This window comes from Montipora capricornis, chromosome 5 (genome assembly GCF_036669925.1).
Source record: "Montipora capricornis isolate CH-2021 chromosome 5, ASM3666992v2, whole genome shotgun sequence".
Taxonomy (NCBI): Eukaryota; Metazoa; Cnidaria; class Anthozoa; order Scleractinia; family Acroporidae; genus Montipora; species Montipora capricornis.
The window spans coordinates 29,043,454-29,068,755 of NC_090887.1; the positions used below are offsets into that span (position 1 = coordinate 29,043,454).

The 25,302-nt window shown below is 39.0% G+C and overlaps 1 protein-coding gene and 1 pseudogene across 3 annotated transcripts in view; both read left to right on the top strand.

Annotated features, from left to right (window-relative positions):
* LOC138048651 (uncharacterized) overlaps window positions 1–7,260 on the top strand; it is a 16,256-nt pseudogene extending 8,996 nt beyond the window's left edge.
* LOC138050040 (sentrin-specific protease 7-like) overlaps window positions 2,051–25,302 on the top strand; it is a 124,615-nt gene continuing 101,363 nt past the window's right edge. The window contains exons 1-16 of one of the 3 annotated variants that reach the window (XR_011132541.1): window positions 2,051–2,278; window positions 3,577–3,637; window positions 3,971–4,048; window positions 5,241–5,389; window positions 6,220–6,307; window positions 6,520–6,601; window positions 7,163–7,246; window positions 7,652–7,944; window positions 8,260–8,337; window positions 9,399–9,468; window positions 9,671–9,790; window positions 10,121–10,210; window positions 11,080–11,133; window positions 12,344–12,437; window positions 12,788–12,852; window positions 13,523–14,418. Coding sequence is in view for 1 of the 3 variants with exons in the window: in XM_068896534.1 (XP_068752635.1) it covers window positions 7,722–7,944; window positions 8,260–8,337; window positions 9,399–9,468; window positions 9,671–9,790; window positions 10,121–10,210; window positions 11,080–11,133; window positions 12,344–12,437; window positions 12,788–12,844 (786 nt within the window). In the remaining 2 variants the exon portion in view is untranslated. Of the gene's footprint in view, window positions 2,279–3,576; window positions 3,638–3,970; window positions 4,049–5,240; window positions 5,390–6,219; window positions 6,308–6,519; window positions 6,602–7,162; window positions 7,247–7,651; window positions 7,945–8,259; window positions 8,338–9,398; window positions 9,469–9,670; window positions 9,791–10,120; window positions 10,211–11,079; window positions 11,134–11,298; window positions 11,400–12,343; window positions 12,438–12,787; window positions 12,853–13,522; window positions 15,103–25,302 lie in introns of those variants that run through there. The other 2 variants (XR_011132542.1, XM_068896534.1) reach the window with 2 other exon arrangements.

Consider the following 25,302-nt stretch of genomic DNA (forward strand, 5'->3'; position numbering starts at 1 on the left):
TCTCAAAGAAACAAGAATCTTTTGCTATGAACTTTGACAAAGTCGATGGCGTAATTCATGACATCAATTGTAAGATTGAGAACATGGAGCAAGGCATGGCAAATAACACCTCCACCATCAATTCACTTCATGAACGGCTCTTGGCTTTGGAGCGCTATTCAAGAGGTTTTAACTTGAGATTTTATTAAGTTCCAGAGCAAACCGGCGAAGACTGCATTGCCACTCTAGGAAAAATAATTTCGAAAGACTTAAAGCAGAAACCTGCCATCGAGAACGCTCATCGTGTTGGTCCGTCCAGAGAAGATGGCTCTCCACGTCCAATTATCGCAATATTTTTGTACCGTCCCGATAGACGTGATATTCTCCGGAATAAGAAACTATACCAGAATGGAAAGTACGTCTCTGAGGATCTCATCCCTGAGGATAGGAAAAGAAAAAACGACCTAAAAGCGGTGATGCAGGAAGCCTATGAAAGTGGTAAACGACCTAAATTCCGTAATGGAAAACTTTATATTGATGGCGTCCCCTATAATAACTAGCTGTAATGACAATCTTCCATGATGTGACATTTTTTTTGTTTTGTTTTATCGGTACCATTTTTTTTTGCTATACTGTATTTACTAGTTAGGTACTGAGTTTTGTTTACATTTGAAGCTTGTGATATGAATGCTACGGTGAATGATCCTGATTTACATCTTCAATGCTTTAATGACCATGGAATTTTCACAATAGATGAACTTAATCTATTGTCTAAAGCTGTGAAGCCTCAATTGTCCGTTTTACACCTTAACATTAGGAGCTTTAATCAACATTTTGACGAATTCAAAAATCTTTTTGATTCCTTTCCCTTTTCCCTCGACTTTGTAGGATGCTCGGAAACTTTTATTAATAGTCAATTAAACTTAGATCGATTTGAAATCTTGGCATTCTAAAAAACTTTTTAAGAATTCCCTTTTCAGTCATTACTTATCCCAATACTAATAAATGCTGATTGACATGGTTGCTTTCTTTTGCTCATATTTAATTTATATATTGCTTTTATGTATGTGTGTGTGTGTACTGTGTGTTTTATTCTTTTGTATCCACTTAATTAATTAGGTATTTTTTATGTTTCCAACTGTTACGGCAAGGTATTAGTTTAACTATTTTTGCCCTTTTCTCATTAAGTCTTCATTATACCTCTCTGTAAACCTGTCTATGTTTGAGAGAATAAACTGTCTGTCTATCTGTCTATCTGTCTACGTTCATGCGTTCACAAAGCTTCAGAAGCAGAATATCAAGCGCTGCAGAAAGGTTGCAATGCCTAACAACGAAAAAGCAATGGTAAAGCAGCGCTGTATATCGTTGCTTAAAAGCTGCGACTGAAAAATACTTTCGAGGAAAAGTTTGGAATGTTTAAGAGCGACAAAGCAATGCTCACGCAGCGCTGTACATTGTTGCTCAAATGCTTCGACTAAAAGATCAATCGTATGTATAAGATTGCAGTGTTTAGCAACGTAAAAGCAACGCTTAATGAGCAGCTTTGTGCATCTTAATTTGCCTTAACGTCAGGGCTATACATATGCATGTAACTGAAAGATATCTATAGTCAACGGCTGTATACGTACGTAAGGTATATCCAGTCTTGAAAGTTATAAAACTTCGACAACTCAAGTCACAAATATATTCTCATTAAAATGTTGTATTCTGTAGAAAATTGCGATTTCAAACCTCGTACTATATGGCCGGAGCTTATATATAAGCCCAACATGTTGATCGATACAAAAAGGTTTCAATGTCAAAGGAAATCGACGCCAGCAATGCACACCACGATTATTTCGCATTTTCGGTCCGAATGGAGCGATAGTTTTAGCGACCCCCTTCAGCTACCCGGGAAAAGACTTACGATTGGTCACCATTGTGACCATTGACCAATCGCGGGTCGCTAAGCGATCTTGCAACGGTTTGGATAAAGAGAGTTGGGAACAAAGCATTATTCGATGGCTCTCGAAGCATCTGTTTGCAGAGTTCGGCAACCCTTAACTCCTTCTTAGGGTACAAGCGGCTCGAATGAAGAAGTGGAATGGGTAGCGGAGGAATCGTCCGTGATCTACGTGGAATTTCGAGGAAATCGAAGCCTTGGGAACGAATTTATGGCCTTTTTCCTTGGATGATTCCGTTCGGCAGCTTCGTCTCGGTGCCCAATCTTGGGAAAGAAGAGGAACCAAAAACCACCTAAATCGCTCTAAATCGACCCTGAAACCGTACCAGAATCAAATAAATATAAGACTGAAGCAAGGTAACATGTCTTTTTTTTATTTTAAATCGTCAGTAGTTTTCAGAACTTTGAGGAAAACCGTTTTACCGATACAAATCCTTATATTTCTACTCTCGCATAATATAGCACTGTACGGATACTCATATATCGAGCTTGGGCTACCAATAGAGACACATGAAATGATCAGAGAACTGCAATGTAATAAATCAGATAGCTGTGTGAACAATATCATCTTTTGTGAAGGCTTTAAAGAATCCTGCTCGCATCATGATCAGTTAACGACCCCGTTAATTTATAATGTAACAACGCAGCAGTGAAGAAGCTCTTTGGGTAGAATATTTTTGTACATTATACAGCTCATTACATAGCTTGCCTGTAACTCCTCCGCTATTCAAAATAAATTTAATTGATACTCTTGATACTTTTGCTTGTACCCATTTTTCGATTGATCGGCTTGTTGTTGGTGGCCATTAAATTAAAAGGCTTCTCAAGGTACCTTTTCTTAGACCAAGAAAACCTCTTGCATCACGCGACATCCTACCTGCAGCGTTAAAGCAACGCGAAGCTATTAAAGCAGCTCTCTTGCAACACATCTGCAACGAAAGGGTCGCTAATGCATCACCGATGCAGCGACCATTCAGAAGTCCTGCAGTGGTTATCAAACAGTCTCCTCGAGCAGCGTTGGCGAGTCGCAAAAGCAGCGCTGCTAAACGGTTGTTTGTTTCAAGTGCAGCATGTCCTGCTGCAGCGCTTAAGTGACTTTGAGATGTCTTTGAGATGTCTTACGCGCAGTCAGTCTTACGCGCAGTAATTTTTCGAAACTCCCGCAGTGCTATCGATGCAGCCATCATGCAAACTTTCTGCAGATATAAGGGCAACGCTGGTAAGTCGCTAAAGCAGCGCTGCGTAAAGGTCGTACGTTTCGTACGGGTTGTTTTCTTGGTCCATACTGTCATACTGTGAGTTATGCAGCACCCTCCACCCCCCCCCCCCCTTTTTATGTTGGTTTATGGCCCATGTGCTACACGCCCCTAGCCCCTAGGCTGTAAATCAATAAGAAAAAACTTGGTCTGTAACTTACAGTACAGACCTCAAACTTGGTTTGTAAGAGGTTCTATTATGTCAGATTGACCACATGGACCCCACAGTAACAGTGCCACTTATTTTTAATATTTTCATACGTATGCGCTCTTAATTGTTGATTTGGCCTAATGTATATTCAAGCTCACCAACTTCTGCTGAAATCAAGTTTAACCCAGGCCTACATCAACATAAATTTATTACTGGTTTTACAGTATTTTCATACCTTTACATTTCAGTTACTTTAGACTACAAGACATTGCTTCTGCTCGTGGTGAGGAAAGATGCACTGCCATAAGGGTATAAAAGTGCTTGCTTGTTGCTACAAGTTTAAGAAATGTTTGATTAGCTCACATCTCTTAATGTATGCTTGTTAGTCTGTTTATTCATGTAGTAGACAAATTTAGGCAAACATGCCTTAACCACATCTTAGTCAACCTGTGACATGTAATCAAATCTCCCAGCAGGCTCATGTATAACCTACATGTAAGTGGCATTTTTTCACAAGGTTTGCAATACCATACTTCATCTTCTATTTTGATAAACAAGTCGTTGCATGCATACGGTTGATAATCTGTCACCAGTGTGACAGTGTTCTCGACTATAGGATTAAGAGTTGAGTTTTTTTCTTAGGGCTGCTCCTGCCATGATGTCACAGGCACCATACGAGACCTGTGTGGATTGTCTTCGCAGTAAAGCAAACATTGGAAGGTATATGCAAACATATTGATAGCACATGTATATTTCAGTCATGTTTTTGAGAATTAACTACTCTTTTCTCACACTTCTTAAAAACAGTCAACCTGATTTAACTGATGGCTGTGTAAATAGTTGCTTTGAATTCATACAAGTTAAGCTTAATATGTAGTTTAAAAGGTTTGTGTTGTGGTAGTGTAGTAGTTAGCATATAATATCACAAACTTGTAATAATTATTAATTAATCTCTTGGATTCTAAAATGCTTCTTCCCTAGACCTGCTGTAGTATTGATTCAGTTTGGTAACTACAAAGCTTGTGTATATTGTTTCATTATCTCCCTGGTGATTGCCTCAGAATATCTATGAAAAAACCCAACAACTTGCTGAGGGGAGCTTAATTACATAACAGAAATCAGTGTGTGGTTCTACTGCTTTACCTGTTGCATAACCTGAGGCTTTAAAATTTCCTCACTGCCAGGTTTTTTCCTTTTTGTTTAGATCGACTGGTATAAGGGATGGAAAGGTTACGTTTATACAAACGTTGACCGTGTAGCACATATTTTAAACAGAATTAACTGAAGAGAGTGTAGTGTGAAGTGCTAGATTTCTATCCCATATGAATAATGTGAGCGTTAGCCCTACTGATGGAAATGGGCCCACACAAGGACAGAGAAAAACGCTGACTAAGGTGGGAATTGAACCCACGACCTTCGGGTTAGATCTCCGCCGCTCTGCCGACTGAGCTACATGGTCAGACGGGAGCAGGCCGTGGGAACTGAAGATGTTAAGTCACGGCAATTAACATGTACAAGTACAAGGAAAGGTTACGTTTATACAAACTTTGGCCGTGTAGCACTTATATTTTAAACAGAATTAACTGAAGAGAGTGTAGTGTGAAGTGCTAGATTTCTATCTCATATGAACCATGTGAGCGTTAGCCCTACTGATGGAAATGGGCCCACACAAGGACAGAGAAAAACTCTGACCAAGGTGGGAATTGAACCCACGACCTTCGGGTTAGATCTCCGCCGCTCTACCGACTGAGCTACGAGGTCAGACGGGAGTAGGCCGTGGGAACTGAAGATGCCAAAGTCAAGGCAATTAACGTGTACAAGTACAAGGAAAGGTTACGTTTATACAAACGTTGGCCGTGACTTTAACATCTTCAGTTCCCAGAACATAATTGCATGTTGATTCATGTCGTAGGTCCCACTGAGCTTGAAGTACTGAAAGACTTGGACGAATTTGTGGAACAAGCTCTTCCCTTGGAAAAGTTGAAGTCGGCTTACACAGACATTAACACAGCAAAGAACTTGATTTTAAACAGAGTAACTTTCTGTCAGTCTCGTGTTGATGTAAGTGTGTACCATGATTTTAAATAAATCACCTTAGCTTATTCAAATTTATTCATGCAATATCCAGGTTGAATTGGGATTTTAGAAATGTTGGTTTGTAAGAAAAGAGAAAATCAGAATAATTAGAAAAACCTCTTGGAACAATATCCAATGACAAAATAAACCCACATTTTACCAGCTTGCACTTAACTTTGTTTTTATCATCAGAACTGGCAGGTGACACACCTCAAACAGTTTGATGTAACACAAAAGTATATTTAATCATTTTTGCCAGTTTGCACTTAACTTTGTTTTTATCATCAGACAGTTTGATGTAACACAAAACTATATTTAATCATTTTTGCCAGTTTGCACTTAACTTTGTTTTTATCATCAGAACTGGCGGGTGACACGCCTCAAACAGTTTGATGTAACACAAAAGTATAGTTAATCATTTTTGCCAGTTTGCACTTAACTTTGTTTTTATCATCAGAACTGGCAGGTGACACGCCTCAAACAGTTTGATGTAACACAAAACTATATTTAATCATTTTTGCCAGTTTGCACTTAACTTTGTTTTTATCATCAGAACTGGCGGGTGACACACCTCAAACAGTTTGTGCAACACAAAAGTATAGTTAATCATTTTTGCCAGTTTGCACTTAACTTTGTTTTTATCATCAGAACTGGAGGGTGACACACCTCAAACAGTTTGATGTAGCATAAAACTTTTTATTTTGATGTAATGGGGAAGCACTCTATTCAAAGCATATTGTAATGAGCTGCCGGTAGCCAGAACAATGACTGTTATTCAGTTGAATAATTTGACACATCCATTTTATTCTTTTAAGCTTCCTCATCAGTCTTAGTACTGTTACATGTATAAGGCCTTCAGCACCCAGATGATCCGTCGGAGTGCGCTTAGTTGGTCTGGGAACAGTAAGTACCACTTAACTTGTATGAGAACTAAGAGCTGGGATCACAATTTCAAGTAATATAATGCTTGAGAAAATGGTGCAGCGTCTGAAAATGGACAGTGTACCCTTATATTTCTTTTTCTTTTTTGCTCATTACTACTTGACACAACTTCATGATTGTTTAAGTGTGCCTGTATATCATCTAATAGTTTTGCTCCTTGATTTTATTGTCAGTATTTTGAGGAGGCCCTCAGTAGTTGCCAGTATGTCAGGGACTTCGGCATTTCTACAGAAGTAATAAATCTCAAAGGATCAGGTACATTGCATTTTATAATTATTAAGACATTTTAAAGCTTGTCCTGAGTTCAGTCAACAAGGATTCGAGGCCTCACACAAAGACCAACGTCAGTTATGGTTCAAGGCTTCTAGCCATTACCAGCATGGGGAAGCCTCTTCAAGTAAGCCTTTCTCTTAGTCAATAAAACATATTACATCTAACAACAAGTTGGGAAATTTAGGAAATGTCAAAATAGGTTATAGAAGACTCTGTACTGCTGAAGGCCTTCTTACATTACAAGTATATACACACATTTTTTCATAGGCAGGAAAGAGTTTGTCTTAAGCAAAATCATTCTCTTAACCTGAGGGATTGGGTTTTAACTTCCTATTTCTTCAATTTCTTAAATTTCAGTGTATGATAATATTATTGTTTTTCATACTTAGCAGGACTTTTTGTCAGATATTCGTAGATGGGCTTTCATTTTGGTGCTAATTTTCATGGTATCGGCACATTGTTTTATTTGACTGTCATCACAGGAGTTGTTGTTTATAAAATGATCAAGATGATAAAATAATATTGTATCTGTTTCTCTTTCAGTTGACCAAATGTTGGTGCATTTTTATGCTGAAAAGTTGCTGTTTTTTCGTTACACTGTACGAGAAGCTTTAAACTCGATAAGAGGTAATCACAACTAGCAACTACTTACAACTACTTACCTTACAGTACAATTAAATTTTATTCTTCTTCTAAGGATTACAAGTCTATGGTTGGATATTGTTGACTGCAACATTAATATTTTTAACTTTCGTCTGCCCGTGATTGCATCTTGATATGTGGATGTTTTAAAAAATCAATAATATTGTTGCAAGCACTGAATTATTCACTTCTTGTGAGTGTTAACTTGATTAAAAAGTTTTGTCTGATGGCATCCCTACCTGTCAACGATAGGTATTCGTCTTTTTGGAAACTGATTCTGCTTAATTTCCTTGAATATCCACTGTTACAGTAGTATCAAAAAATTAGTTTCTGCATTTTGGGTGTGAATTAAGTGGCAAACCTATTTTCAAATTGCATTTTTTCCTTCAGGTAAATGTAGTGAACATCAAAGTAGCTACCACTTCTGTTTCCGTGGCTGTGGTTGGTCAAGCCAAAGGACATGCCATGGGACAAATCTGACGTGCTATGGATCAGGGTTATGGACAAGTTGATGACCATGATGTTTGGTGTTGATTTTCTGGAGTACGATTTCGACAAAAAGAAGATATGCCATGTACCTGACAGCTACACTCCAACATTTGTTTATAGCAGAGAAGAGTGGCTTAGGGAATACACCCTTATAGTCTCTTTAGATGACACGTGTATGGGTACAAATCAACAAGGTTGGTCTTCTTTAATGATGTACGTGTACCTATGAACATGTTCTGTAAGGTACCTGTATACCGCACGCATTCCTGTGCTTCTTTTTAGAGCTTTCAGGTCTCTGTTGTACTATGAGGTTAATATATCAGAAGCATTCATATCAGATGCGATTTTGACTAATTAGGTGATAAAGGCAAAATGTGTCCTAAGGTTAATTTACCAGTGTCCTGTCTGTATTAGCATATAAATTTTTGTAGACAAACAAGTTCTTTGTGTAAAGAAAATTATCATTTTTTCTTTGAATGACGAGCTTCCATTTGTTCTTGACTTCACAGAACAGGAAGAGAAGACTCTGCAATCTGAAGTAGATGTTGTGCATGAAGATGAAAGTTTCAGTGAGGAGCACAATATAGGTATAAATAAAAAATTGTTAGTTTTTTGGTGAAAGAGGTGTATAAAACTTGTGTGAGTTTCTCATGTATAAACACAATGTTAACTGCCGTTCACTTTCCAATATTCTCAATCAAAGAAATATAATAATATTCCATCTTGCAGAGAAAACGTCCATTGCAAAGGAAAAAGGCTTTTAATAATGCTATAACGTTTCTGCTTTGTCACTGAGAAGGGGTATACTAGATGGATGACTCCACCTGCACCGTGACAGAAACAATAATTGCCAGTCTCCCAATGCAAGATTTCCTTAATATCTTTGTAGAAGTACAGTGTACACTGTATTCCTTCTCGGGGACAAAGCATTGAATAGATAGTAGTTCCAAATCACAAGGGCTTTTTAAGGAAACAGAATGCAAAGTTGCTAACGTGAATCTAACCTGTGACCTTCCAGTTCACCATTTAGTATGCTCTACTTCTGAGCTATGGGAGACTCCTGTGGCTAGCTCCATCATTCAGTTAGGGTTATGTTGGATACTTTGTAGGACCCATATCATCCCGGTTGTTTGTGTTTACAGTTCTGTTTTCATAGTTTGTACTTGCGTGCATGTAATGTTGACCCTGTGGCCCATAACAACAACTGAATGCTCTTTGTATGAGTATTATTTTTATTTTTTGGCTTAGTGGTAGGATTCCAGAAGAGAACATACATGTAGAAGGTCATGATTTGATTCCCTTTGAGGCCTTGGAATGATATACTTTTTTTCTCAATGAGACGTTCAGAATATTATATGTTAAGATTTAAAAAGTAAACAAAATATTTTGACTTGCTCTAGGATGAGGAAAATCTCTCATTGCTTGGGAAAATAAAATAATTTAGCGACAATGAATTAAGTCCTGATATGTCACAGTGGTTTTTTTAATTGTGTCAGCTTTATACTGTAGATAAATATTGAGTATATGAAACACATGGTTCACTGTGATGGTCAAACTCAGTTGTTCTTGTCCTTTTGTTTAGTCTGACAAATAATGCACAGAGTTGAACATATATTTTAAGATATCCATGTGTATTATAAATTTGCAGATCCTAACAGTGACTTGGATGTGTTGGATGCTGATGACATACCACCAAACAATCTGACTCATCAGGACAGGTTTGTTAAAGATTTATTTTTCAGGTATTGGAATGGATTCCTTGAGGCGACCTCCACGTACATATCCAGTTAAACCGCTTTCAAATACAGAGCAGTTAACTTAAATTGAATGTGTGATTTCATGCTACATGTGTAAGGCTTTGTTCAGTGTAACAACGAAGTTCTCTTCAATCTTTTTACTTTTTGTTGTTGGTTTTCCTAGTATCGTGGCTGTGTTCCCACCACGACCATCCATGGCAAAAGTTACTGTTCTGCAAATGGATATGGACACCTTGGATGATGGACAGGAAATGAACGATTCAATTGTTGATTTTTTTATGATGTAAGTAGCATTGAAGTTGATAAATTTGGTGACCTGTGTGGGCTTTAAATTTCTCACGCTAGAGCTGTTTACTTTGTTTACAAGCACTGTTTTCTTTCCCTTTATTTTTTTTAAAGGTATGCCATCTATGCAATGGACCAGGAAGTTAGAAACAGCCACGTGTTTAGTTCATTCTTCTTTACAAAACTGTCTGAGAGAATAAAGAATGGTGCCCACTTTGTACTACCCAGGTACTGAAACGCCTGCATAATTTTCGCCATCTGAGGACAATGAAATGAATGTCTTTGCTGTTTAATATAATTGCTAAAAACAGTACAGTGTATTTTTTAGTGCTGAAGAGCGACATGAGAGGGCTTGCTCATTCACAAGGAAAGTTGACCTTTTTAAAATAGATTTCGTTTTTATTCCAGTGTGTAGAAGGTTTGTGATTCTTGCAAGCTTGCGTGTCTATTTTTTTGTATTATAGTATTTTGGTTGTTTAATTGTTTGGTGAACCAACATTGATAGGATTTTGACCACACAAGACTGTAAAAGTGATTGATCCCGCGGAAAAAGGATATCACGGAAATTCTCGTTTAATCCCAGAAAATCCTGTTTTTTAAAGGGGCAGTTTCACAGTTTTGCGCATGTCCAAGCTTTGGCGCTAGCAGTTGTAAATTCTACGCTTTCTTTCTGAACCAGATGATGTTCATTAATCACAGAAAGTATTAAAGTACATACACTGAATTACTCAGACCCAAATTTGGTAGAAGATACATGTACTGCGGGTTTACACAGAAAATATCAAATTTAGTTTTGATTATCGTATTTATTGTACGGGTTGAATATTTTATTCAACGCACAAGTTATCTATTCGCATGCAGTAGGTTATAAAACAAAGGAAATGATTGCAAAAGTAATTCCAACGAGTAGTTCCACTTCAATGGCATTGGATCCGTTTCCTGCATCATTTCTTTCAATTGTTTCAATAACAATGGAATTAAATGGGCTGAAGTGACAGTTTGCCTATTTGCAGAGACATCAAATTCTCCCTTTAAAGAGGTCTTCATGATCAGCCCCTCGCCCTTTTCTGTAAAATTAATTATATAACAGACCAGTTTGAAGTGAGATCTAGTGGACACCATGTCATTACTAAAAGGTTTTTACTTATCTCAGGTTTGTCGCTCCTTGGTTAATATTTGGTTCAAATGGTTTACACCTACATGTTCTATTCGCACTCGTCTGAGTAGCTCTGGTCACATTAGTAAATTGCGTATTGTAATTCCAAGGTCTTATTTTGATATTTTTAGTGGTCACTGGTTCCTGGCTTTGGTTTACAACCTCCCATTACTGCATAGTGAACGGTAAGAATAGTCTTTCGAAGAATTCATGTGTTTGAGACCTATTCTTGGTGGTGGTAATGTATTTGATGGCTATGTATTACCAGTGATCACACAATTTGTATCCCTACTACACCGTCCGTGTAGGTCATATTTTACACATTCTGACTTTCGCATCGTCGGTTTTAGGGTACCCATATTTATGATTGATTCTATTGTTTGGGGTTCCGAGGACAGTTTATATGCTGTACTCCATCTTCGAGAGAGCAGGAAGCTGAGCTATTTCGAAGGTAAGTTTAACTTGTAAATCGAAAGTTAAGATGAAAATACTGTTCAAAGCTACTTTTTATTTATGGTGACACAATTTTACTCCAAACGAAGAATACACAACAACATCAACAACAACAACATTACCTTTATTTCACCTCGGATTTACAAGAGTAGCTGTATAGCTAATTTATCCGAGAAAAAATAAAATCAATCAATCAATCAATAAAATCATATATTATATACAGTACATTAAACTACTATTTACATAAATAAAAACTACATTGATGTTCGAAAGAAATTTGGCATATTTTAGTTCTGAAGTCGTTCAAGGACGTTAATGACCTCAGGTACTCTGTTAGTTCCACATGTTTGCAGAAGTGTATACATCTGAAGGAATGTAGACCATAAGTGGTTGTGTTAACGTATGGGATAACAAGTTTCCTTGATCCTCGTAGGTTGCGTTCAGTATTCCTCATTTGAAAAAGACCAAGTATGTACTTCGGCATCGTTTCAAACTGAATTGCCTTAAAAACTGTTTTCATCATGTCTTGGCACCTAATACCAAACAGATCACTAGAATTAAGTTTGCTCAGTAGCTCCTGGTAATACAGAGACACGATCAATATTTGTCTTCAAGATTCGTTATACGTCATTAAGTTTCCTGAGCTAATACTTTCTTAACTTTCCTTGAAACTGCTGTACTCTTTGACTTTCTGTTAAAATAATTAGACAGACGAGAAATGGAAAAATAGCAAAAGGAATGTTCTTAAATTGGCTGCCGAAGTTTTCGTAGGTGCGTCAATCACCGTGCTGCCCTGTATGACTTTTGTAAGATTACAATTGCTTCCTGTATATTACTTAGGTCAGGAGTTGATGCTCGGTAGAGCACAATGCAGATGATGCATTTTACATGTATCATTTGTTACTGTATTCCAAGAGTTGACTTTGTTTGTATTATTTAAAGTTTTATTAGATGCGAGTGGGCAGTAACGAGAGGAACTGTGGATACGAGAGCCCCTGAATTTAGTGACAAATCAATGCCAGTTTTTTACCCTAAGGTGAGCTTATGACTGGATTTCTATTCCACGTTGATAGTTGATATACATGTATTTATCATTCGGTATTTTTGAAAACGGCTCCGCTGAGATCATCCTTGCATCTCAAACGTTGCTAATAGAAAAACAAAAGGTTGCATAGTCCTTGTTTCTCCTTGGTTCTCTCTTCTTTGTCCTTTCTTTTTCGCACCATTATAACCTTCTTGAGGCCTCAAACCCTTGATTCGGTGTCGTTTCGCGGAGAACACTCGAGTTTTCATCGGTCGCCTTTATAGAATTATAAATATAAAGAAATTGTATTCCCTTAGATAAGTAAACTGAGCAAATTGATCTATTATAATTTGTTGTCCTAGGTACCACAGCAAGAAAACGGCTACGACTGTGGTGTGTTTCTTTTGAACAGTTCTTGAAACGCAAGGTAAGGATTTCGAGTGTCATCAACAGGTAACCAGCGTTTATTTCGTTATTAGGTATTTTTGCAGCTCACTTTCGCTTCAGTTTATTCCAGTTACAAAAATCGTTGGTATTTCAATTGTTTTACGTGAATGACGTCATAACCTGGAAGTTGGTTGGTTGTGGGTTACGAACTCCTCTGTCAAAAGCAGCAGACTTGAAAAGACATCCAGTTTTTTTTTTTGTCGATTTGTTTTTGCTTTTTGCTGAAAGCAATCATGCCATTTAAACTGGATTTCTCTCTTATACGTTCCATATAAAGGAAGATTCCAAAGGTGGAGTAAAAATTTACGTCGAGAATAACTCCTTTTCTTGGTTAGTTTTACCTCCATATTTACTCCAAATCTGGAGTTGAAATAACTCTCATTACCTTGGGGTAATTTTAACCCTTCCTATGGAGTTATTTTAACTCTGCCACATAGGAAAATAACTCCTTCTTGAAGTTGAAATAGTTCTTACAAAAATTTTAACTCCAGCGCAATGGGTTGATGTAACTCCACCTTGGGAGTTATTTGTGCTGAATGTATGCCTGTATTCTAGGTTTGAAAAATCTTATCACTCGTCCTGAAAGTATTGTGCTTTTAGTTTGATGTAATGTCTTATCCATTAACCCCTATATTTCCTTTTCTTTTCAGCTTCCAGTCGACGACCTCTTGTCAAGCAAACCCCTCAGATGGTACAATCAGTCATCCGCTCTCCCGTTCAGAAAAAGAATAACCGATATCTTGATACAGTTGGGCAATTAGTGTCGATGTTTGTCAGCAAAATGCTGCATACGTCATAAAATTGGGATCATTAGCAACGACGACTTTCACGGCAGCGAATATGTCAGTATTACAATGAATTCTCGTTTTTTTTTTTAACGTCCTGATTACTGCAACTCGCTTTAAATGTCAATTTTTTTGCTGAAATTTCCTGGAGTTGAATTCTTGGAGACTGCAGCCAAGTTAAATAAACAGAAAGCAAATTTCACGTCCTGGTCGTGCAGTGTCGACAAAGAAATGTACCAAAAAGGTGTAGTGCACGTGCAGAGTTGTTTTTGTTGTTAAGCCCATTCAGTTTTTTGACGTTCGCGTTGCCGTCGTCATTGCTTAAGATCACTATTTCTAACGGTCCGAAACCGGCAGGAGTGTCTTGTTTCAGTTGAGAGAGAAGGGTTAGGCCCGTTCCAAACGCCGATCCATTCATGCGCCGAACCTAACTGATGTGTTAAGAGCGGCAGAAGAGAGGCGTTTGAATCAGTTTGGTTCGGCAGGTTAGGTTTGGAGCGTCCAACAACGTTAAGTTCGGCAGGGTCTGTCGCACTATGCGACGTTGGAGCGGCGGCTGATTCACACGGCGTTCTTCTGATGTGCCGAACCTAACGCATAAATTGTGATAATTTATAATCTTACCACAATACACTCGGAAGTTTTATCTTTACCTAGACCCCTTTACCATTGTATGGATTTCACTTTGGTTCGACCCAGGTAGGGCGTATGAATCAGCCGTCGCTCCAAAGTCGCTCTTTAGTCGAACTTTATTGAGTTAGGTTCGGCACGTGAGCGGAGCGGCGTCTGGATCGGGCCTTAGTATTTACTCAATCCGAATTGTAATGCTCGTTTCAAGGGAATGAACAAACCGAACACTGATAAGGATTATTTACATTTATGTAACTAGGCAATGAAGTCAAATGTATGTACGGTAAACACACGATGGGAAAATAACATGGAGTTGAACGCTTTCTTTTCTTCTTTATAACGACAATTGCATACGCTTATATTTATCTTTTAAGTAGAGAAAATAGAAACACACATCACTGAGATCCACTGCCGAGCAAACGAGCCATCTTAATGTACATAAAGAGCGTATGAGCCTGCAATTAACTTCGTCAACGCAAAGAGCAAACGAGCCGGCTCGTTTGGTGCATGGTTAAAACTGGCCCTGTATTCTGTAGTTTAGCCCCTTTTGTTTTAATATAAAGACGGTTTACTAACGCGGGAGTTCAGTCGATTTGCTACACTGAGGTAGCTAGATGATTTTCAGCCAAACTTACGAACGAGAAATTGTCGTAAATTTATTCTTAACGTTGTAGCAAAACGACAGGTTATCTAGCCACTCTGGCATGAGGTTTTGTATTGTAAAGTTCACGGGATTTAGCCCGCTAAGACGTTTAGCTATACTTAAGTGATTTGTCACAAATGTTAAAAAATGTGCAAATAAAAGATAATTCGAACTCTTGCGCATTTCGTGGTACCGAAACAAGGAGCTAAAATACCTTAGTAAAACTTAACGTTTGGCGATTCAAGTATGCACAGAAAGAATTGCGGTCGTTTCGCCAGAGTTTTATGCTTCGCAAACGGACAGTTCAGTAATATCGTTGGTCAGTTCGCTGATGAGTTATGTGATTCGCTAGTCGCAACGATAGTTTAAAGAACGAGAAAGGTTTTTCTTTTAGTACTTCAGTGGCTCGAGAGATGTCTTAGAGTTTGCTAACTCACTTACGTCAGATGTAGGACAATACAACTCATGGCTGAAACGACCGGTTACCCAGAGAAACGAGTAGATACCCAAATTCTCTCAAATCAGCAATTCCTTACATTGGGCACAGCTACTAAAGGAAAAATATTTAGAATCTCATGTGTAAAGTTAACTTTGAATTGTGTTCTAAAAAGACATTTGCATTCAAACAAACCCTCGCTTCTTTTCTAACGAGTACGAGTATTTAAAGGGAGGTCTTTCTCACGAAAAACCTAATGGTAAGTTTACCATAACGGGAGAAAGAGTATAAGCCAGGCCACCAAATAAGTTCTAATTCCCTCGTACATCTTCCTTCACCAGTGCTAATTTCAATGACTAATCGACTAGTCGGTCTTGCTCCAGCATTTCTGGCTCTTTGTTTTGCAAAAATAAGGGCCTCCTCTGGATTCATTTCTTCAATATCTGGAATCTCTTCGTGATTCCGGAAGAGTGCCTTGGACTTGAACTCTAAAACGTTTTGCTCGTCTAGCAGCCTCCGAAATCCATCCTCCTCGAATATTTTGTAAGAGAAACGCCGGGTCTTCCTCTTGAAAATTGGTTGACGCCTGTGTTTAACTTCTCGGACGCTATCCAGTATTGGGGACCCCAAACGACTCAACATGTGGAAAAAGTACTGCTCGGGAACTTGAAAGCAGTCAATATGGCACCATTTAGCTGTGAATAGACGAAAAAAAATTGTTGGCAAAAGCCTAAGTATTCCAACTTAAATCATAAGGGAGTGTTTACCTGGATGATCTGGTACTAAGGATGAATTGATACGTTCCACTAGGACACTCAACCACTTCAAGTACTCCTCTCTTTCTTCATGCCCCAGAGTAACTGCTTTCGCCTCATCGGCATGATTGCCTGAATCGTCTTCGAACCTCTCTCTTTTAAAGGTACTTCGCTGATGTTTTAGATGGAAATGCTTCGTCAACGAAGTACCAGTTTTAAACTTCTTGAAACACAGGTGACACTTCACAACAAACGGCATGGCAACAACGTTTCTCCACAATGTAGCACTTTTAGTTTCTTGGATCGCGCAATTAGATGAAAACGGAAAGTCTGAAGCATTTTTCTCACTTTCAAGAAATTAACATGAATACAAATAATGCTTGATGCCATTGTGTAAGTATCCCGCTAAATGCACATATTTCAGCGCAGAACATATTTCAAGAAATAACTCAGTGCTAACGAATGGTGTAAGCATGTTTGTGCTTGCAGCCTGGTGAATGGTTATACTTTCATCCTCTACACCATGAAATTGCGTGACCAAGCACAATGGTTCTTTTTGTGTGACGATACCTAAAACCATGGGCAGCCTGGCATGGTCACCCAATGCACTGACCACCTTTGCCTCATGCAGTAGACTTCTCCTTGCTTTCTCTTTGCCTTCTGTGGTGTTATTGTGCGTCATTTTCTTAACAATCACATCAATACCTCGATAACGCGCGCGAGAACACTCTCCGTAACTTCCTCTCCCAACTACACGTTCTGAGAGGTAGTCAATGTGATCAGGGTTTAGTTCCTTAAGATCTGCCTTAGTATCCTTACTAGTCACGCATCCCTTTCTTACTGGTCGAGGATCTCCATGGAATTTTGAATGTCGTGGTTTACTTGTATTAACTGGTTCAATGAACCCAACTTTTCTGCTCCGTGCCGCTTGCAACATCAGAGCTCCTCTTGAATAGGATCATTTCGCGGTTGCCTGGCATTGCTCGGGAAATCAGTTGTTTCTGGAGGAGGAGTAGAACGCTTCTTTTGATCCGTTCTTGTTCTTGTATCACATGTGGGTGTATTTGCTTTTTCATTTCCTTGCCGCCTTGTTACGATTAGCTTGGCTGCCCTGCGCTGCTCCCGCTTTCTTTTTTTCCACTCTTTCAACTGCTTTGACTTTTCTTCACTGCTCTTTGCACGAGAGTAAGTGACCCGCACTCGCTTCGAATTCTGCTTTTGCGAATTATTTTCGCTGGCGGAGTCCTCCATCTCACTGTGGGTCTAAAATAAATTCACTCGACGTCGCTGTTTTTTAACTCACGATCTAATTTCAAGAGGCGTTTTTATTTATCACGAGTGAATCGATAAGGCCTTTTTTTGTAAAGATCATATTCCTAAGGCTTTTTCTGGTTCATTTCCGAGACAACGACAACATCCACGACATTAAAACAGATTATGACGCCTTGCCGGTCTCAGAGGAAAAGAAACCCAGTGGGCCTCAAGTTGAGGTATGTCAGGAATGCTAGTGTATTTCACTAGCATTCCTTTTGCGGTACTTACAGAAGACGTCTGCTGCGTCCCCTCAGTCGGGACCCCATTAATCTTAAAGAGGGTCATATTCTTGTTGTTAACAAACGGGAAGTAGCACAAATTTTTACCGCTCACTTCTCATCCTTCTTGAGGGACAATGATAGTGATGGGCATCACAATGATAATTCTCCTTTTACCCTCAATTTTCGAGATTTGGACTTGTAAAACGTTTTGCAGAATGGGCTCTTTATTTCTCTAGCTGGCGCATGTCTCTTATCTAGAGCGGACAGTTTGTGTGCTGTTTCAGTTTTTAGCTCCATTTCTTATCTTTCGGCGGCTCAGTCTTTGCGTATTCGTCTTCTAGAGGTTACGCTTGACAATTCAGTGCTTCCTGTGCCTTTTCTTATAGCTTAGTCAAGTATACAACGTTACACCGATGCTTAAGTGCTGAACCATTCTAGACGTAACTTGTAGTTAAGCTTTATTTATGCTTTTAGTTTTATACATCATGTGTTAGCCAAGTAGGTTCCTTTAAACCCCGAAGTGTTTGCGGCACTGCCTTTGGTTCGGGAATACGTTTCCATTTTTCGCATAGGGTTTTTGCTTATTCATACCCGGAAATGCCGCTAGTTTTGTATTTTTCTTGCTGTATTGTGTGTGAAACAGAACTGTTTTATTCAATTTATGTTCGCCAATAGTTGTGGCTTTCATCCAATTTTCACGCTTGTAATGTTATAATAATAATAATAATAATAATAATAATAATAATAATATAATAATAATAATGACAATATTTGAAAATCTCAAGATTACAATGATATAAAACTGATAAAATTCATATGAAATATCTGATAAATATATACAATGTCAGCTAAAGTTATGGTGACGCGTCCCATTTCTTAACTTCGTAGGGGATAAAGCTATTCTGGAAACGTTTCCTGCGACATTTAAGTAGTGGAATTTTCCTTGCGTTCCGGAAAGAGTAGACAGATTCATTTATTGGAGGTAAAACATCATTGATTTTGTCTTCAGGTCGCGCATTGTGGTCTTGTAACGACAAAGCGACAAAGCTCATCTCTGCGCTCTTGGAGGGTGGGTAGTTTCAGATGAGCGAGTCGCTCTCGGTAGGACAGGCCAGGAAGCATGATCTTTGTAGCTCGTTTCTGTATTTGTTCGAGTTCGTAAAACAGGGCATTAGACAGTGAGGAGTGCCACACAGGACACGCATATTCGACAACGGGTCGAATGAAACAGCAGAAAACAGAACAAAGGTCACTAGGAAGCACACCACTTCGCTTCAAACACCGTAGAACGTAGAGACGCTTACTTGCTTTTCTTCAAATATTTGCAACGTGCAAGTCCCATTTAAGATTAGATTCGATCGATATTCCTAGAAGTTTGGTTGATTGAACGCAGTACAGCGGGACGTTATCGATTGTTAAAGGCTGCTGGATAGGTGGAGATTTAGCGAAACAAATGTTAAGTTCTTTGGTCTTGTTTGCGTTGATTCGCATATTATTGTTAACAATCCATTGATTAATGGAATCCAGATGCGTCTGAAGATCGGATAAAGCACTCGAATGGGATGTTACTTCAAATACTGTGCAGTCATCCCCGTATTTGTAGATTGGAGCAGTTGTGGTGAGGTCATTAATTAATCATGACTAAGAAGAACAGAGGTCCCAGTTTAGTCCCTTGGGGTACGCCAGCGAAGATGGGTAACCAGTTTGATTTACCTTGGCCGATTTTAACACGTTGTTGGCGATTTCTAAGAAAAGCAGCGCACCAATTCAACAAGATGAGAGGCACGTTAAGAAGCTGGAGTTTACGGATAAGTATTTTGTGGTCAATGCGATCAAAGACCTTCAAAAAATCAATGAGGCACGCTCTGATAATGGCCTTTGGGGTCTCAGCTGCTTGGAGCCACTCGCGAATCACGCGGATTAACGCATGGGTAGTTGAGGAGTTTTTAATTCCTCCTAATTGGCGATTGTCAAGCTGAGGCATGATGATAGGACGTAGCTAGCCAAAAACAAAATCCTCAAGGACTTTACTAAGATTGGTAGTAAGTGAGATAGGTCTTAAGTCGGAGTCGGCAGACATGGGCTTAGATATTTTAGCAAACGTCCGCACAAAGTTGGTACCGTTCCTTGGTTGACAGATGCGTTGAATTTTCAAAGTGTGAAGGAGATCCATCAGGTTAACACTAAATGCCAACTCAGGTTTTGTAGGTGTTGCACCCCAAAGATGAAAACGTAGAAGCCACAAAGTCAGAAGCTACTGTACTGCAGATCACAGAGGCGCATTCCAATTCGGTATATTGTCAGGACCAGTGGATTTACGTTCGTTGATAGCTAGGAGAGAAGTTTCAACTGCACCTAGTGATATTATGAATTCGTCAGGTGTTAGCTGAACAGGGATACCATCAAACAGTAAAAGTTGTATATCAGCATTAACCTTATTGAAAGAGGCGTTACTAATCTCTGCCAGCTCAAGACCGCTTACAGTGGAACGGTTTATAACCATCCTTTGAAAGAGATGTAGACTTTGATTGACCGGACAGTTGTTTGATGCTATCCGACCATTTCTTAGGATTATGATGTTGGATGTTCATAACTTTGCTGTGATAGACGTTTTGGCGAGCAGATTTACAGAGCTCGGTGACTTTCCTTCTATAAAATCTATATAAGGTGGAATTTCCCTTGACCCAAGCACGTTGTCCATTAGCAATCGCTTCTTTTATGTCAGCGGTAAACCAGGGCTTATCATTTGGATGAAGTTTAAAATGACTTACTGGAAGATGATTATCAATAATGTTGTTGATTGTTGATTGGAACATGGAGAATTGCTCTTCACACGTAGGTAGGTGGTAAAGCGATGTCCAATTGAAAGACTGGAGAGAAGAGTAAACGGCTTGTTTGTTAAAAGTCTCGCAGCACCTCTTCGTAATACGGATGGTTGGTTGGTGTGAGGGCAAAACATTCAAAGGTTAATAAAAGCGAAATGCCATTCTCGCGAATGGCAGTAGAAAAGATATCTTAGGCTAAAGCAAATAGTCGTAAAGGTCGCAAAATTGAAGAGCTAAAAATTTGTGCCGTGCAGCTACTGAAGCGCGACGAATTGGGTGGCCGAGACTTTCAAAATAAACCTAATGGTAGATTTCTCTTGCGATTGTTGCATGGTGAAGCTGAAATAGATGTGTAAGTCCTATGTGCCCGTAAATATCAGTTCGCGTCGGTTGTAGAAAAAAAAAATACTGGATGTCTACTTAGAACGTGAGCGCCATTTGGCAAAGAAACACACCTGAATTCTCCCTCGCCAAGACAGAAATGAGTTTCAGTGTTAGTAAAATTAAGTGTGGGACCCACCATAAGTTCAGATTCTATTTTTATACAAAAGCACTTGACCAGCCTCAACCAAGGGACTTTATCGAGCGAGGAAGGGAAGAAGAGAGAGGAGCCTGGAAACGCGGATGTAAAATGGTATATTTCTAAATGAAATGCCAGAGAGTCTGAGTAAACACCATCCGCATTTTCCGATTTCATACTTACTACATGAGCAACTGCATTTTAATGATTTAGTTTGGCGTTAAAATTAAGATCGACTTATTAGGCTCTCAATACACCATACAAAATTAGATATAATTATATATGAATAGGTAAAACAATATTAAAGGAAAATCGCTACATCTGCAACGCAATTTGCTATCAGTGCTGCGCTATTCCCCATTTTTTCTCGTGAAACATCAGAAGTCTTGGGTGTAGGCACTATTTCTGGCCCCACCTTTGCTCAACATGGCTTTAATTCACTGCGGTTAGTGAATTTATCTTTCGTAACAAAATCGAACTCCCTATTTTCTAGTCCGTGATGACCAAAACAGTGATGCTCACGCGGTGTCTTCACTTACATCAAGGAGGGCAAGTGCAAGTACCAACAACTGAGTGAATTGACCTGTTGCGATGATCATGAAAGTTATGGCTTTACTTGAGACCAAAGGGTATCCCTCGAGGCTTCTTCTGCATAGTTGCTCCCGTAATCTACCATCCCCCAAAGGCAGGCGATATATCAATTCCCCATCATCTGTTTCAATCGCTTGCCCTGGTTGAGTCTAAATAGTTAAACTATGGTTTTTTTTTTAACAGCTGGCGATTTCAACCGGTCGGACATCGGTTTGTTGAGACACTTTCACCGGAAACAAATCGTTATGGCGTCACCTCACAACGATGCTGCGTCAGACCTTGTGCTAACGAACATGCATGAATTTTACACTTCACCACTGGCCTTCCCACTGTTTGGTCTCTCAGACCACAGCACTGTGGTAGCTTCTCCGACCTCTGAGAAGGATAACCCAACACCGTTACCAAGAGAGTAGTTACTAAGACCGATCAACGGCCAAGTTGTAAGGCAGCGATGGAGAGATATCTAGACAGTATTGATTGGCCATTGTTGTTCGCTTCGCTTAGGAGCTGCGAGGATAAGTGGGCCATATTTCAGCAAGCTATCCTCACCAGAATTAATATTTGAATGCCTTCAAAGAAAGTGCGCGTGCTAAGCCAACGTGCCATGGATGACCCCGAGTTGACCCCCCAGTTGATAGAGAAAGTTAATATACCGTCAAGGTATTGGGACTTACTCTAAGTGCCAGCCTAACATTGAAGAAGCAGTTAAGAAAGCTAGTAAACGATTATATTTCCTAGTACGGCTCAAACTCGCGAAATTACCGCCAACAGATCTAATTATTTTCTACAATACGTGCGTAAGGTCCGTAATTGATTATGTTCAGGTCTTTTATAACGACTTGCCGCGGTATCTCATCAACGAGCTCGTTCGAATTGAGAAAAAGGCGATCTCAATCATTATGCCCGGTACGACCTACAATAACGCATGCGAGATTCTTGGGGTTACACCAATGGTGTATCACATTGATACATTATGTGATAACCTTTTCCATAGCATCGCATTCGATAAAGATCATAAGCTGGACAGCTTACTTCTGCCATTATATTATATATCATAGTTGTAAAATGTAATTAAGGTTTTATTAGACCGGTTTAAATGAGTGTCGTAAAACCAAAACCAAAGTAATTACTTTGGCCAATCAAAAAGGACGGAGACAATTCAGTAAACCAATCAAAACTCAAAGTAATTACACTTAGCCGACACAAAGCGCGGGAAAATGTGCACGCGAGAGCCTCGATTGGTTTTGGTTTCACTTCTGATTGGTTGAACAAGTGTCGCCAAAACTTTGAACCAGTCACTGAGTGAAGTAATGCAAAACCAAAGTAATTTGCTAATTACTTTCGACACTCAATTGAAAACCGCTCTATAATGCTTATTGTTTACTAGATCTCTTTTAGAATAATTAGCATCTATATTATACTTTTATTATTATTGTAATTTTTATAAATGTTAGTATATAAACAATTGCGTAATTCAACGTATGGGCTGCAATTTGATTTTAATAAACACCTACGTTACTTTACCTTTACCTTTACTTTCATAGATTTCGTTGGTGATTTAGTAAAAAGCCACATTGGTGGCCGAATAATGCCAACGTTTTTGGAGTTGTCTTTTTTTCCGGATTTCGATGTCTTAGCAAACTGGTGAGATCACAAAAAGCACAGCTTTCATTATTTATCAAGACCGGGGAGAAATATCGACATAAACAAAATCACTACTCGAAAGTTCTGGCTAATTAAGAATTCCTTCGATATCTTGCCATTTCCATTACTTGAAAAGTGACGACTGTTTGTGTCAGTAACGATCAACTTGTTTCTTATTGTTGTTATTATTAATTAAATGTGCTTCTTCATCACAAAAATGGGGACGCCACGCAAGGTCAAATAAGAGGTTTAGGTTACGTTGTACCAAAAACAAATCAAAAAAAAATTGTGGAATGGTGTTTAATTAAAGGTCCAAATACAAATTCATTGAGGAGTTAAAAGAATTATCAATTGGTGTTGGTATTTAATTGAGACAGCCATGAGTGACTTATTAAGTAACTCACACAAATCACTATGCAGTGACCAGGTGCGTATCTTTATATATTTTTGACAGTTTATTTGGAGCAATACAATTACAGATAGTGAAGACATGAAAGTCATGAGAACATCTTTTCTGGGAGTTGAGTTGTTTTATTGTTATGAAGATTTATTATACTTGATCCGTGAGCGGGCAAGATGAACCCAATCCCTTGAGATTGGCTACCCGAGCGGGCAAGATGGAGCTAATTTGCCCGCTTGGAATTTCTCGTTTGGTCCCAAAAAACTAAATATCATTTTTGGTGTTTTACCCTGTAATGTCTCTTTAGACAACGCGTATTTCTTCTCGTATAGTTCGCTAGCCCTTTAGTATTTGTATTCCCTTGTAATTTACACTCGTTCATTAGTCCGCTTCAGCGTCCTTTATGTTCCTTTTCGTAGGATCTGTTGTTATCACCTTTAATTAACACTTAAGTTTTGCCGTATGTAAATTTAGACTTAAGTCTCTTTATAAGTTAAGTTCAACAAAAATTTCAGTTGGTTCCCCGCCGTCCTTGCTGATCCAGCAATTGGTAAGAGTTTCGTCCTAGTTTTACGGTTTTTAATGCTTCTTTTGGTTTAGTTATCCTGTGATTCCATGTTTGTAAACGTTTCGTAATTTAAGCTTGTTCTTAGATATTTACTAGCGACAACATGACACGTTGGAGTCAATATAATTGCTGGAGTGCTAAGTCGAATGGTCCCTGACCATTTCATTGTAAATATCAATTGAGAGATGGATAACGTCCTTGACCAAGAACTTCCAAGTTCGCCGCGTTTAAGTTCCAGGCTAAGGATGCCAAACTCGCTCCAAAACCAAGAAGCAATTTTAGTTGAGAAGCTTTATTCTTTAAGACGGTCCCGTGGCGGCTACGTTGCTACTATGTCGAAACTGGGTTCAAAGACCGATGAATTACTACAAGATTACTACTGACAATTAATACTGACAATTGGTCCAGGTTCGAAGCCTCCAAACAGCCTTGAATGATACCTTTTCAAGTTTCCGAGACAATGTGGAACTGACTCAGGGACTACTTCCCCAAGACAGCATCGAGTTACAGGAGGTTCTAAGTTATTGTGAGGCACAAGAAGTTCGAAAACGGATTTATGATGAAAAGATTGAAAGATACGCCATCGATGTCGCCTCCTTTTTCAATACCAAAGCCCCTGAGACGGTGACTGATACGAAGATTTCATTTCCTCTTTCCCCGGCAAGGTCTGTCATATCGCAAAGTAGTAAGGTCTCAAGAATAAGCACAGCAAGTTCAAGGTTAGAGCGAGCTAGAATTGCGGTAGAGAAAGCAGTTTTTATAGAGAAACAAACGGAACAGAAACGCGTGAGGTCGATAGATTTGAGAGTCAAATTGTTAGAGTTGGAAATGCGGCAAAAGCAGTTTGAGTTTCAGCACCAACTTGAGCTGGCAAAACTTGAAGCTGAGAGGCAACTGGACGAAGCTAGAGAAAAGACAGAAATGGCTCAATTGGAGTGCAAATTGGAAGAGCGTGAATATTCCTGTTTATTGTCTGAACATGACGACGATAAAGAAATCCTCCACGGCGACAGGCAAAAAGCAAACCTAGCATCCACCATGCCAACCCGGCCAGCACCAATCGCGTCACCCCATGCGAGCCGTCTCATGCCCACTAAG